Source organism: Camelina sativa, chromosome 15 (assembly GCF_030686135.1).
Source record: "Camelina sativa cultivar CO46 ecotype springtype chromosome 15, ASM3068613v1".
Taxonomy (NCBI): Eukaryota; Viridiplantae; Streptophyta; class Magnoliopsida; order Brassicales; family Brassicaceae; genus Camelina; species Camelina sativa.
Window position 1 is genome coordinate 11649145 of NC_141894.1, and position 15234 is coordinate 11664378.

The following is a 15234-nucleotide window of genomic DNA, read 5'->3' on the forward strand; positions in this document are numbered from 1 at the left end:
ATATATATATATATATATATATATATATTCAGTTGTTTGATTTATATCTATATAAATTTTTTGATATATTTTATATATCTATATAAAATCTATTATTAATATTGTTTGATATATTTTGTTATATGTATTTTATATTTATATATGTAATGAAAGTTTTGTGATTATAATAAATTATTGATAATATTGTGGACTATAATATAAATAGAAAAACTTTTAGAAATAAATTTGAGGATATTCGAATAAGTCATCATCAAACCCTTGTTTTGAAGGAAATCTCCCCTTAGAATAAAGACATTATAAATAGGCTTTTATAATGGGCCTTCGTTAAATTTTAGTGTTGGTGAAATAATATGTTTTATAGGTTTTGTTTTGTTTTCATATTCCATGTTTTCAGACAATTTTTAAATTAATTTTATATTTTTTATTATTTATTTTGTGAAGTATTGTTTATAATTTGTTAAATTTTTTTAAAATAAACATTTCTTATTATGCGTGCTTTTAGCTTAAACATCTTATATTTTGAAACCTAGAGAGTAACTGATTATGCCTCGAATGGCACTCCGTTTCATATGTGATTCGGGTGCGATGCATTTCTATCATATTTTTGAATGACAAAGCGCTTTGAGTGTGATTACAAGACACATGATTTCGTGTTTTCCCTTAAAAAACATGATTTTGTGTTTTCGCCAAAAGCGTGATTTTGTATTTTTCCGTCAAAAATATTATTTTTCGTTTTTCCGCATACAAAGTAATTGTCCTTTTCCTGCCTAAAACGTGATTATTCATTTTTCCGACAAAAACGGAATTTCGAATTTCCTGAAAAAACGTGATATTTCGTTTACCCACCAAAAAACGTTATTTCCATTATTCCGCCAAAAACGTAATTCTGTGTTTTCTCGTAAAAAACGTGATTTATGTTTTTCCGCCAGTCATTTTCTTCTCCCGTAAAAACGAGATTTTTGTTTTTCAACCAAAAATGTTATTTTATATCATTATTTTTTTTAAATCATTAAATATTATATTTTATTAATTAAATATAATAAAAATAATTAAGGGTATTTTAGTAAATATACTCATAAGTCATACTTGTTAAACCCCAGTGAGATCTTTAAACTCCGTTCGTGGTCTGACTAAGTTAATAGTAAAATATGAGAACTAATCGCTTGACAAAAGTGCTTGAATCACACCACACTCTAATCGTTTTGCCATTCGGTGTTGACATGCGATTATAGTCATCACACCGCACCCTAATCGGGTTGCCATTCGGGGCCTAAGGATTATGTTGGAAAGTGCTCAAACATGGTTCCAAATATTTTTAAAAATCTATGTAAAAAAGAAAGAATCATTGCCAATTCTAGACTACTACATATTGTAATGGATATTGAAAACTCTGACCTATATTAGTCGGGTTGGTTTGCTTTTGGTAAACAGTTATTTTGGTTTCTTTAATTTATGCCGAATGAAATCGTATATTTTGATATTAAGTTAAATCTTCTTCAAAAAATGTGCTAAATTGGGCAAAAACCTAAAAATTAAACACTTCCCGAAACGCTAAAACCACTTTTAAAAAATAAAATTTAAGACGATAATTACGAATAAACCACAATTTAAGTTTGAGTCATCATTAATTACATGCATTATAAATCTTGAATAACTTATTATTAAATTGGGGAATTGTCTTTAGTCAAGTAGTTACAACATCACATTTGGAGTCGAATCCACCAGAGTTCGACTCTATCTATAGGAATTGACTATAGATCGAATAATTTTTTTTATCATATATTAAAAAGAACATTTGTAGCTAATCTACCGCTAATCAATTATAGAAAATATTAGTAACTTTGTAGCTAATATATCGCTAACCAACATGTGGATGTTGTTGATTTTTCTTTTAGGTTATTCTAAGAAAAGAAAAAAATGTTAATATAAAATAAAATATGAACCATCGATATTCGGGGAGAAAAAGAAAATAAGATTAACCAAACAAATCTAACTACAGTTTTTGCGGATTACACCTCAAAAATAATTTACTATTTTTAGAATATATATATATATATATATATATATATATATAATTAGTATAAATATGTGTGTTTATATGTAAGCTTTTTAATTTAAACAACAGAACATATCTCTTGTCAAAAGAATCACAATGTCATTTTCCAAATTTGCTATCTTTTGTGTCATCCTTGTTTCCATGGCTAGCCTTCATGAATGTATGTTATATATATATGTGGTTTATTGTTCATTGTTTATCATCATCACCACCTCTATAATCACAATTGAATACTCCACAATTTTTTCTAATGATGTTCTTATATATAGGTAATTTCTTCAAAGACCTTACGGGTCCAGATTTGAAAGATCCATGCTCTTTAACAGCAATCATTAACAAGTACTGCTGCCGAGATCTTGTTCGAAATGTGTTGAGCTGCCATGACACCTTAAAAGAATGTAGGAATAATGTCAACAAAAATAATTGTAATCCTTATGCAAAAAAGAACTAAAAAGTTTGACAAATATTTACACGTACCAAATATTTTCATACGTTTACTCATAACACAAGTTGTTAAGTTTTAATTTTAATTCACTATATTCAGTTATGTAATGCAAAATGATAACCTTCTTTCTCTTATTTTGGCACATGCTATTACAAAATGATAAACCTCCGACGCATTTTTATTACACATACACAGATTCATACGGTTTATAGAATCTATACACGTGCAAGAGTTATATTGCGGGTGACATTTGATTTTGTAGTATTGACTTGCATTTGTTTAAGTTGGAGTGTTAAGTTACAAAATATATTATTTGAAAAGCATCTTTTGCACAAAACCCTTTTATTTTCATCATAATATTAACAATACGTTTATGAAATTATTATATGATAATTCATCTAACCTTTTCCTTATCCCTTTACACTGGCATATTAATATCCCATCCAAGTTCAAGCTTCACTTTAGAGGTTTCTTAGTTTGCTTATAAAATGATTGAAACCAGTTTTTTTTTCAAAGAGTACTGCCAAGAAAGTTGTTATTGTTGCTCTGAGTTTAGAATCCAGGATTCTCCCAAGTGCTTAAAATACAGTTAATACAGTATATATATACTTGTGTTTAGTGATTTAAAAAACATATGATCAAATAATTTGTGGTTTGGTAAATTAGTCATGGATAACTATAAACCAAAACAATTATTCAAGGTTGAACTTTATTGACAAGTTTCTTTAAAAACATATATTTCACCACTTATTCATAGTCATATGGATGAGGATAAATAGACAAACCGTCTTATTACATATTAAAATTTTGTAAATTATATCGATAAGAAGTTGTCTATATGTTCAAATCATTGTGGATAAGATAAAATTAATTTGAACAAGTAAAGAATTTGAACAGTTTTATTAACCATCCATGTATAAACTGAACTAATGTTCAACTATATATAAATGGACAATGTATAATATAATTCATTTAATACATATAGCAAAATGCATCTTAAAATATATTCACGATGTATTGATAAAACATGTAAAGGGGCCATACCAGGGTACCACCATGTCCAACATGTATCCCTCTCTCTCTCTCTCTTTGTAGTACAAATCGGAATCACAATTGTAGAAGGTAAAAAAGGTGACCAAAATGAAATAGTGTATAGTAGAAGGAAACCTAAACGCAGCCGTTTCGTTACGTAGTTGGACAGAGAGACACTTTAGCCTTCGTTTTTTTTGGTTTTGGGTACCAAACTCTTTTTCTCTCTCTTGCCGTCTTCCGTCGTCTTCGCTCTCTCTCTCTCTCTCTCTCCGTTTCTTCTCCGAGCCGGAAAAAGCCCAAAACCCTTGAATCAAACATCAGCGGTATCGCTCGCTGCTACTGATTAGAACCAAAAAAAAACTTCAAAATTAGAAAGAACTTCTGACTGGATCTCTTATTGTTCTTTCCTGTATTCGTTGATCGTCAATAAAAACCCTTTTTGCAACCTTTCTCACAAGCGCTTACAACTCGTGGGGCGTCGATTTTGCTTGTTTGGTTTGAAGATCGTGCCTCTTATATTCATGACTCTGTTTTGGCCAAGAGATTGACTTCATCTGTTGGGAATTCGTTAGATCAATTTTTTTAGGAGTTTTCTGGGTTTGGTGCTTTCGAGGGGATTTGGTGGGTGATGGGTAGTAGTGATGAGGGAAACAGCAAGGCGATTGATGCGTCTGTAGGAGGTTTGGTTTGGGTCCGACGCCGTAACGGGTCATGGTGGCCGGGTCGGATTATGGCTCATCACGAGGTTCCTGACTGTACTATCGTTTCTCCCAAATCTGGCACTCCTATCAAACTTCTAGGTCGTGACGATGCTAGCGTGTGAGTTACCACTATTACTCTTTTTTTAATCTCTTCCTTATTCAAGTCAAAATCCTAATGGTTTCTCTTATGAGAGAGCATTCTTGTTTTGATTGTTTTGTTGCTTTTTTTTTTTTCTTAATCATTGCCTGTACGAATTTGCTTTTTGAATGATTGATGGAAAAGTACTGTTCACTACGTTGCCCTTGATAGAGCTAGCTGGTGTGAATGTGATAGGTCACAGAGTTAGTTAGTTAATTATTTTACTCTTTATCTCTCCAGGGATTGGTATAATCTTGAAAAGTCCAAGAGGGTGAAGGCGTTTCGTTGTGGGGAGTATGATGCTTGCATTGAGATAGCAAAGGCTTCTGTATCGACCACTAGTAAGAAGGCTGTCAAGTATGCCCGCCGAGAAGATGCCATTGCCCATGCTCTAGAGATTGAGAGTGCACACCTTGCCAAAGATAACCCAGAGTGTATTGAGAAGCCTAGTACATCTGGTGAGGTTCCTAGAAGATGTTATTCCAGAAAGGGTAATGAGGACTCCGGGGATGTGGCAGAGACTAAAGTTGCATTGCAGTCTAATAAGTCTTTAAAAAAAACCAATAAGGTCAAAGCTTCTAAGGTGCAGACCTTGTCAGTGAAGAGAAGAAGAACACCAAATGACTCGGAAGATGATGGGACTGAAGGCAACAAACGAATGAGAGGACTTGAGGATATTGGATTAAAAGGAAAAGTACAGGTCGGTGCAGTGCTCGAGGATAAGCAGGAAAATAATACAAACATCAATGGTTCTTTGACGAATGAGAGTCTTTCCAATGGTAGTAGCAGGGATTGCTCGCCGTCAATTAAAAGGAATAGGTCACCTGTTAGAAATGCTAATGAATACTCTATAAGAAGAACCCGACAACGGCCACTAACAAAAGTGTTAGAGAGTACAGCTATGGTATCTGTTCCTCTTACCCGTGATGAACTTGTCAATTCTGATTGTTCGCCTCCTCCAGGGCTTTCAGAAAACAAAGTTTCTGCTGTAATCAAAAATTATAATTCGGACAACAATGGGGTTTTATGTGAGAGTGTCCCTGTTTCAAACGCTTCTAAAAACAATGTTGATGCGATCCATAGCAAGGCCAAAGAGAGTGAAATCTCGAACATATCACTTTCGGCAAATGATGACACGTCCAATGTGTTATTTGATGTTCCACTGATTGGAGAAGAAAATTACTCTACAGGTATAAATTGCTTAACCTTTTTTTATAAAAGTTCTGGTGATTGTATATCTCTTTTGATCGAGTACATTTGCAGTGTGTCTCTATGTTTGTTCAAACTAATGTTACTTTTAGTTGGAAAATTTTGAATGCCTCCACTGCTAGGAAGAGAGGAAGCAGAATGGTACCTAAAAACCATATATTGGATTTTATCACATGATAGATTAGAGTGCTTATATATGACTTATGTCTGGACAATCGTGATGCTTCCTAATTCTTTTACTTGTCTATCTATGGCTAATTGTTTCTGCTTGTCTCTGGTCTTGCTTTAGGTTGATATTTTGCTGTCATTTCTTTCTCTGCCTGTTAGGATCAAACTCTAAATTCATTAGATCGGATTTGTTCGCTTCTTTTTCTGGGTTGTGATCAGCATGACTTGAACTGACATCCGTTGTTGTTCCAGGAATTACGACGGCAGCGTTCACATGTTCTTCACCCACGAAGGCTCTTGTTTCTGGACCGACAAGGCGGCTTAGTCAGAGTAGCCATAATGATGTAGTGAAAAACGAAGGAAGTAATGGATTGATTGAGAAGAGCACTTCAAAGTGGCAGCTAAAAGGGAAAAGGAATTCAAGGCAGATGAGTAAAAAACAAGAAGAAAGAAGAAATGCTTACGCCGAAGCGAACAACAATTTTCTGTCTCGTTGCTCTGTCTCTGATCAAAAGCTAAACGGTCATTTCAGCTTTGGTACTCGAGCTATGGGAAAAAATTCTGAAATGTATAACGTGAAGATTGAGGAGGTAAAAGCCAGCTATAAGCCCCGGAATGTTCCACTGATTTCCCTTAGGAGTAAATTGAATGGTGAAGCTATTGTTGGGCATCCTTCAACGGTTGAAGTGCTTGAAGATGGATCATGTGACCTCATTGTGAGTAGTCATCTCAATCCCCTTGGTGTGCCAATGGTTGATGATGCGAAGCCAAAACCGTCATCAAAAAAGAAAGCCAAGAAAAAGAAATCACATTTTCCTCCATATAAATCATCAAAGTCAAATAAATCTTTATCTCTATCCATAAAGACAAGGTGTCTCTCAACACTAAGTGGGCAGAAGCTGACAGTAAGTTGCAAGAAGAAGGTGATGATAGAGAAGACGAAAGAAAGAGTTGTATCTTGCATCCCTCTGAAAGTAGCATTCAGTAGGATAAATGAAGCACTGAAGGGATCAACGAGACAAGTGCACAGAGCATTACCATCCGTAGGCAATACATGATGAGATGAGTTTGGTCTCTTTTCTATTTCCTGCCATTTGTTTTTTACGTTCATTTACCTCGGTTCTTAAGCATTCACCGAGATGAAATTAGCCCGGTCTTAGGGGGCGATGGATGGTGTTACTGTACAATACAGAGATACATATATAGGCCTTGTGAGAAAGAACAAAAAAGAAAAGAAAAGGAAGTGAAGTTGTATATACATATATTCTAAAGAGCTTCTCTAGCTATGTTTTGTCGCTTTGACGCTCTATTATACTGTTTACTTTTGTTTTCTTTGTTCCTAAGTAGGGTTTTATAATGGGTGTTAGTTAAAATTTAGTGTTGGGGAATATAATATGTTTTAGAAGTTTTTTTGTTTTTATACTAGATAATATCCTGCGCGGGTTGTTATATTAGTTATGTTAATTTATTTTATTTTATAATAATCATAAAATTGGGAAGTGTCTTTAGTCAAGTGGTTACAGCACCACTTCTGCGGCCGATTCCACCGAGTTTTCGAATGCTATTTCTGAAGAGTGGTATTGAAAAAGATGTATTTTTCTAAAAATACATATATAACAAACAAATTTCCTAAATGTCAATAATACACTTTATTTATTCAAATCATACAATATCAAAATATACCAGCTATTTAAAAAATATTGTTAACGACAAAAATAGAAATTTACTATGATATTCAAAATTTACCTAAAAGATTTAATAATTAAATTGCATAATTATTTTTTAAGTATCAGTTAAATATATTTCCTATAAAATTAAATGAAATGCAATAAAAATCCCAAAGATTAATTTAATTTATAATCTCTTTTATATTCACCTTAATTTAAGCTATATTGCTAGGTTAAATTCTAATGATTTCCTCATTGTAGTAAAATTTTGGAAATAGAATATCAAAAAAAAATATATATAGAAAATCATTAAATTACAAAATTTTTAATTAAATAAACATTATAATGATCTTTATAGAAGTATATTTTGGGTCACAAAAATTAAATATAATGATGAGTATACCAAAAATATGTACTACAAATTTTTTTGGAGGCAAACAAAGAAAATATTTAGAATGTGAGATGTGATGGATGATGATGTGAGAATAGTTATTTATAGGATTTCAAAGAAAGAAAGTTACATTTCTAAAATTATTTAAATAGAAGAGTTAATTATAATTTATAGTGTGTTTGAATGAAAATGAATGGAAAAAATAGTCAATTCATAATTTATGTAATTTCAGTAACAATTTAGTAGTAAAGTGTGGATTTAAAGTATAGATTAATGTATATTATTATATTTTTATTGAATTAAAAATAAATATAATTCTTTTAGAAATTAAATGCTAAATGAACCAATAAAGAGAGAGTGAAACCTTATTTATATATAAACAATGTAATATATACATATCATACAAACTTTAAAACTAAAATTTAGAATTACGTGTTTACAATGATATTTAAATTAATTTTTTTAACCCATACAACAACAATAACAAATAAACACACAAAAAAAAGAGATATAGTGGAAAAGGATGAGAGATTGAAAGAATGAGAGAATGAGAGAATAAGAGAATGAGTATTTATATGAAAAGAAGTGATAAAAAATTATATTTAGAAAAATGAGAGTTACAATTCTAATTGATTATTTGTTTTAATACAACTGGGTAGAGAAATATAGTTAATGCATAATTTATATGATTTCAATTTTATATTAATATGTGAGTTAAATGTCAAGATTAAATGATTTTTAATTTGTGATTTAATATAAATAAATATTTTAGTTTGTTTTGGTTTAAGGAAAATGAATACTAAGGGGCTTAAAATTTTAACTTACACATGATTTGGTTGTTTTGTTGATATAAACTCAACAATCACATATAATTTTCAAATTGAAAATATTACTTTTGAAGTGAAAAACTAAATTAGTTTTCTTATAAAATTTTATGAACTTCAATCCAAATATTTTTTAAAACCCCAAGGAGAACTTCTATCTTTTTGGTTTTGTTTTTTTGTTTTTCACTCATCAATTTAATTTATAGTGCCAGATTTCATACTAATGGTTTCATCTTTGGAGGATTTAGTTAAATGGTGTTAAATTATATTGTTTTTCTATATTTCATTTCCAGTTAAATATGATTTCTTTTTGGGATAATTTTTTCATTTTTCTTAAATCACAAAGACCAATTTTTTTTTAATTGAAGTTCTTTTTGTTTTCAAAAACCTCAAATTTTAAATAAAATAAATATTCTATTGATCTTTACATATTTAGAGTTTTACATAAATAAATATTCTATATTGTTTTATCTCTTGGATCACAAAACAAAATAGAGTTTATAGACTTTAAACAAAATAGACTTTATAAATGGATAATTGTATTGATCTTTAAATATTATTATATTGATCTTTACAAATTATTAAAAATAATACATGAATATGTGAGATGAATCTTTTCAACTTCATGACTTATTGTGTGGTGAATATTGTAGAAGAGTGTGAAAAATAATAACTTATTAGATGTTAATCTAATATAGATAAACAATATAGATAAACCTTTTAAAACATTAAAGTAAACAATGTAAGATATACATATCATACAAACTCAATGATATTTGAATTGATTTTTTAACTCATACAACAACAATAACAAAAAACACAAAAAATAAAAAGAGTTATAGTGGAAAAGGATGAGAGAATGAAAGAATGAGAGACTAAGAGAATAAGAGAATGAGTATTTATAGGAAGAGAAGTGGTGAAAATTACATTTAAAACAATAGGAGTTACAATTCTCATTTATTATTTGTTTAAATACAATTGAGTGGAGAAATAAAGTTAATGCATAATTTATATGATTTCAGTTTTGTATGAAAATGTGAAGATTAAATGTGTTTTAATTTGTGATTTAATATAAATATTTTTTTTGTTAAAGTTGAGAAATAAATTTAATGCATAATTTATTTTTGTTAAAGTTGATAAATAAATTTAATGCATGATTTATATGATTTCAGTTTTGTATGAAAATGTGTGTTAAATGTGAAGATTAAATGTGTTTTAATTTGTGATTTAATATAAATATTTTTTTTTGTTAATGTTGAATTGCCAAGTGGACCAATAAGGAGAGAGTAAAACCTTACTTTTATATATATGATTCCATGTTTTCAGACAATTTTTAGATTAATTTTATTTTTTTTATTATCTATTTTATGCAGTATTGTTTATAATTTGTTAAACTTTTAAAATATAATCATTTATTATTATGCGTGCTTTTAACTAAAACATTTGATATTTTGAAATAGAGGGAGTATCTGATAAGGCCTCGAATGGCACTCCGTTTCATATCTGATTTGGGTGCAATGCATTTCTATCATATTTTTGAATGAAAAAGCGATTACAAAACACATGATTTCGTGTTTTCCTGTCCAAAACATGATTTTGTGTTTTTGCCAAGAGCATGATTTGTATTTTTCCACCAAAAACATGATTTTTTGTTTTTCGCATAAAACATGATTTTCTTTTTCCTACCTAAAACATGATTTTTCGTTTTCCTACAGAAACATGATTTCTGTTTTCCTGACAAAAACATGATTTTCCATTTACCCACCAAAACTTTATTTCTATTATGCCGCCAAAAATGTGATTCCGTGTTTTCCCGTAAAAAGCATGCTTTATGTTTTCCCGCCAAAACCGATATTTTCTTTTCCCGTAAAAATGAGATTTTTGTTTTCCAACCAAAAACATTATTTTATATTATTATTATTATCATTTTTAATCATTAAATATTATATTTTATTAAAAATAATTCAAGTATATTAATAAATATATACTCATAAGTCACACTTGTTGCACCCCAATCGCATCTTTAAACTCCTTTTGTGCTCCGACTAGGTTAATAGTAAAATATGAGAACTAACGCTTGACAAAAGTGCTTGAATCACACCACACTCTAATCGATTGCCATTCGGTGTTGACATGCGATTACGATCATCACACCGCACCCTAATCGGGTTGCCATTTGAAGCCTAAGGAGTATGTTGGAAAGTGCTCAAACCTGGTTCCAAATGTTAAAAAAAATCTAAGTAAAAAAGAAAGAATCATTGCCAATTCTAGACTACTACATCTTATAATGGATATTGGAAACTCTGACCTATATTAGTCGGTTTGGTTTGCTTTTGGTAAACAGTTATTTTGGTTTCTTTAACTTATGCCGAATGAAATCGTATATTTTGGTATTAAGTTCAATCTTCTTCAAACAATATGCTAAATTGGGCAAAAACCTAAAAGTTAAACACTTTCCGAAACGCTAAACCCACTTTAAAAAAATAAAGATTTAAGACCATAATTACAAATAAACCACAATTTAAGTTTGAATCATCATTAATTAGGTACATTATAAATCTCGAATAACTTATTATTAAATTGGGGAATTGTCTTTAGCCAAGTGGATGCAACATCACATTTGCAATCGATTTCACCGGATTTCGACTCTAGCTATAGGAATTGACTATAGATCGAATTCTTTTTTATCATCTATTAAAAAGAACATTTGTAGCTAATCTACCGGTAATCAATTTGAGAAAATTTTAGTAACTTTGTAGCTAATATATCGCTAATCAACATGTAGATGTCGTTGATTTTTCTTAGGTTATTCTAAGTCGAAGAAAAAAAAATGTCAATATAAAATAAAATATGAACCATCGATATTCGGGGAGAAGAAAATAAGATTAACCAAATAAATCTAACTACAGTTTTTTCGGATTACCCTCAAAAATAATTTACTACTTTTAGAATTTATATATATATATAATTAGTATAAATATGTGTGTTCATATGTAAGCTTTTTAATTTAAAACAAAAGAACGTATCTCTTGTCAGAAAAATCACAATGTCATTTCCCAAATTTGCTATCTTTTGTGTCGTCCTTGTTTCCATGGTTAGCTTTCATGAATGTATGTTACACATATAGATATATATTTATCATCATCGCCACCTCTATAGTCACAATTGAATACTCCATAATTTTTTCAAATGATGCTTTCTAATATAGGTAATTTCTTCAAAGACCTTACGCGTCCACCTTTGAAAGATCCATGTTTTTTAACAAACTTTAAAGCCTACTACTGCAAAGATCTTGTTCGAAAAGCGTTATCTGCTATGACACCTTAAAAGAATGTAGGAATAAGGTCAACAAAAATAATTGTGATCCTTATGCAAAAAAGAACTAAAAAAATTTGACAAATATTTACAGGTACCAAATATTTTCATACGTTTACTCATAACACAGTTGTAAGTTTTAATTTTAATTCACTATATACAGTTATATAATGCAAAATGATAAACCTTCTTTCTCTTATTTTTATGGGCACATGCTATTACAAAATGATAAACCTACGACGTATTTTTATTACCCATACACGGATTTATACGGTTTATAGAATCTATACATGTACAAAAGTTATATTGCAGGTGACGTTTGAGTTTGTAATATTGACTTGCTCTTTTATATACTCATTGGTTTAAGATTGTCTATACTTTTTTCATTGAAAAAGTCATGAAAACACTCTCACCAAATAGAGAGATTTTGAATTATCGAGTCCATGGCTTTTTATTGTTCTTTTGTAGAAACGACATAATTAATATAGGTCTTCCTACCCATGTGAATGCCAACATAAAGATCACACATAATGTATATAGAATTTTTGAGATGTATATGAAAACCCTGTAACATATAATAATGAGAAAAACTTTTAATAATAAAAAAATGTCTATGATGAACGTATTTGTAACACCCGCGAACCCGAAATCTGGTTTGTGCATCGATCGACGTAATCGGGTGGTTGGTATTCAGATTAGTTATATTTTCTCCGATTTGACGCAGTTTGGTTGATGGAAACCTACGATTCGAGTATTTAAAGGGAAAACTCATCGCCACTTAGTTTTCTTTAGTCACTTTTGTCGTTCCTAGATGAAGAGAAAGAAGGGAAAAATTCTAAAAAGTTCTTGAGAGGTTTTTGAGGATTTCTAAGTTAGTTTTTGGTGTTTTTCGAATGTGGAGAAGAAGATCTGAGAGTGGGTGTCGAGTAGCGGTCGTTGGAGTCCTTATGCAAAAAAGAACAAAAAAAATTTACAAATATTTACACATACCAAATATTTTCATACATTTACTCATAACTCAAGTTGTAAGTTTTTATTTTAATTCACTATATACAGTTATGTAATGCAAAATGATAAACCTTCTTTCTCTTCTTTTTATGGGCACATGCTATTACAAAATGATAAACCTACAACGTAATTTTATTACACAAACAAGGATTTATACGGTTTACAGAATCTATACACGTACAAAAGTTATATTGCGGGTGACGTTTGAGTTTGTAGTATTGACTTGCTCTTTTAAATACTTACTAGATTTGACCCGCGCTACACCGCGGGATGCTCTTTATAACTATTTTTAGATTTTTTAGATATGTTGAATTATTGAAAATATATTTTTTTAAAAATTTGATTAATTGTAAAAACTATGGTTTATACAATGATAAGATAGAAAAATACATTAATAAAATAAATATAGAAAAGTCTCAAATTCAGGATGACTTATAAATATTTACATTTAAAGCAGATAGATTTATATGCTAAATTGTATAAATAGTCTAACTAACCATAATGTATGTAAAACTTTCAAAAAATTCTTGAGTTCACCCTTAGGGGTGAACCTCTTTTATTCACCCCCTCTTAATTAACCAATCAAAATACAACAAAACACCATGTCATATCATATTTAATAAAATAAATCAAAATTAAAATAAAAAATTGTAATTATATATCGGTTTGGATTTACATTTAAAGAAAATTATATGTCAGTTTGGATTTATAAAAGAGTGGTTAGAGTTTAGATTTTACAATTAAACAAAATTGTATTTCAATTTAGGTTTATAAAAGAGTGGTTAGTGTTTAAATTACATAATTAAACACAATTATATATCAGTTTAGATTTATAAAAATGTAAATTAGATTTAGATGTTATAATTAAAAACTATAATATAATGTTTATAATTAAAATTGAATTATATACAGATTTTGTTTTTTTAATTAATAATTTGTTTCCTTAATTAAGAGGGGGTGAATAAGAGAGGTTCACCCCTAGGGGTGAACCCGAAGAATTGTCCTAAAACTTCTCACCTCCTTTAGCTTAATCATCAAAAGACTTTAATTTTATCTTAAACATAGTATTTTCCACGACTAACTCACTTGATACCACCACTCTATCCCTGATTCGATCCCGCCACGATTCCACCAACACCAGGTCTCATAACAACAACGGTTGGGATATTTCGCCATGGCGAGAAGGATGAGATCTCGTCTAATGAGTCTGAACACACACTTCGTTGGTGGACTACAGTGCTCTATTGGATATTCACAGGATTTTTCGGGGGCTTCTTCTGATGGAATTCTTCGTCTTCTTCTTTTTGGAATTCTTCGTCGACAATAGCAAAACTAAGAAATGTAACATCTGTGTTCCGAGAATTGAGTTTGAGATATGTTGAGTAAACCAGAAGAGTAGATTTTAATTTATTTTGGTTTAATTAAATTTTGGTTTAATCTAATTAATCCAAAAACCCTAATCTCTTTCTCAAAGTCACGCCTCCTTTCCTGGTTTTGCTATTGTCGATATTGTTATGAGAGAGAGAGGGAGAGAACTCTTGTTTGTTTAATGTAAGGGAGGAAGAGAAGGAGATGAAATGTTTTTCTTTCGAGTAATGAGAGAAACAAAACTGTCAGAATTTGGGAGAAGGAATATCCGATTACTCAAAACATTTCGAAAGGTATTGATTTTTGGTAGGGTTGTAGCTAAGAGATTTTTGTAAACTCTCCTTTTTACAGAACTGAATTTGAGTTAATATTCTAGGAGATATTGGCAGTTTTGTCTCAGTCGCGGATTGAGACCAACGAGTGTTTCGGGATTGATTGTGGTTTCATCTGAGATCTGATCGTGCTAAATTTTTTGAGGGGAGCTTCTGGACGTATAGACCTTGCTTTTCACCGGAGGGATTCGTGCTATGTCGTGCATGCGTCGGTTGATGCATATCATGCATCGGTCGACGCAACCCCCAACTGGTGTCTGTCGATGCATACTTGGTGTCAGTCGATGCATAGTCCTGGTTTGTTATTGTTGATTGTTGATTGTTGGTTGATGGTTAGAGATGTCTCTATTGCTTGTGTATATAGCCCAGTAGATGGGAGGATTGCCTTACTGAGTGTTTATAAAATACCCATGCATTGCAATTTTTGTTTGTGGCAGTGCAGGTAAAGGCAAAGTGTGATCGTGGAATCAAGGCAATGTAGAGAAGGATGTTCTAGGGACTCGATTGGTTGTTGTCTGGCATTGCTAGGTTGCTAGAGTTGTGTCATTAGAAACATTGCTAGGTTGCTGGTTCTATGAT

The 15234-nt window shown here is 30.6% G+C and overlaps 1 protein-coding gene and 1 long non-coding RNA gene across 2 annotated transcripts; both read left to right on the top strand.

Moving 5' to 3' along the window:
* The first annotated feature begins 2096 nt into the window (after positions 1–2096).
* LOC147926515 (uncharacterized) lies at positions 2097–2635 on the top strand. The gene is made up of 2 exons (XR_015581505.1): positions 2097–2216; positions 2326–2635. It is a non-coding gene; the product is annotated as an uncharacterized LOC147926515 (long non-coding RNA).
* Positions 2636–3430: 795 nt separating this feature from the next.
* On the top strand, positions 3431–6989 carry LOC104766027 (uncharacterized protein At1g51745). The gene is made up of 3 exons (XM_087488341.1): positions 3431–4352; positions 4614–5563; positions 6003–6989. Exons 1-3 carry the CDS (start codon positions 4162–4164, stop codon positions 6806–6808), a joined length of 1947 nt encoding a protein of 648 aa, XP_087344467.1. The 5' UTR covers positions 3431–4161; the 3' UTR covers positions 6809–6989.
* The last annotated feature ends 8245 nt before the right edge of the window (positions 6990–15234 follow it).

Bases quoted from the DNA above. Each gene is read 5' to 3' on its own strand.
- LOC104766027 (XM_087488341.1), top strand. From the start codon at position 4,162: ATGGGTAGTAGTGATGAGGGAAACAGCAAGGCGATTGATGCGTCTGTA. The intron at 4,353-4,613 runs GTGAGTTACCAC...TTATCTCTCCAG, and splicing joins GGTCGTGACGATGCTAGCGT to GGATTGGTATAATCTTGAAA. The intron at 5,564-6,002 runs GTATAAATTGCT...TTGTTGTTCCAG, and splicing joins AGAAGAAAATTACTCTACAG to GAATTACGACGGCAGCGTTC.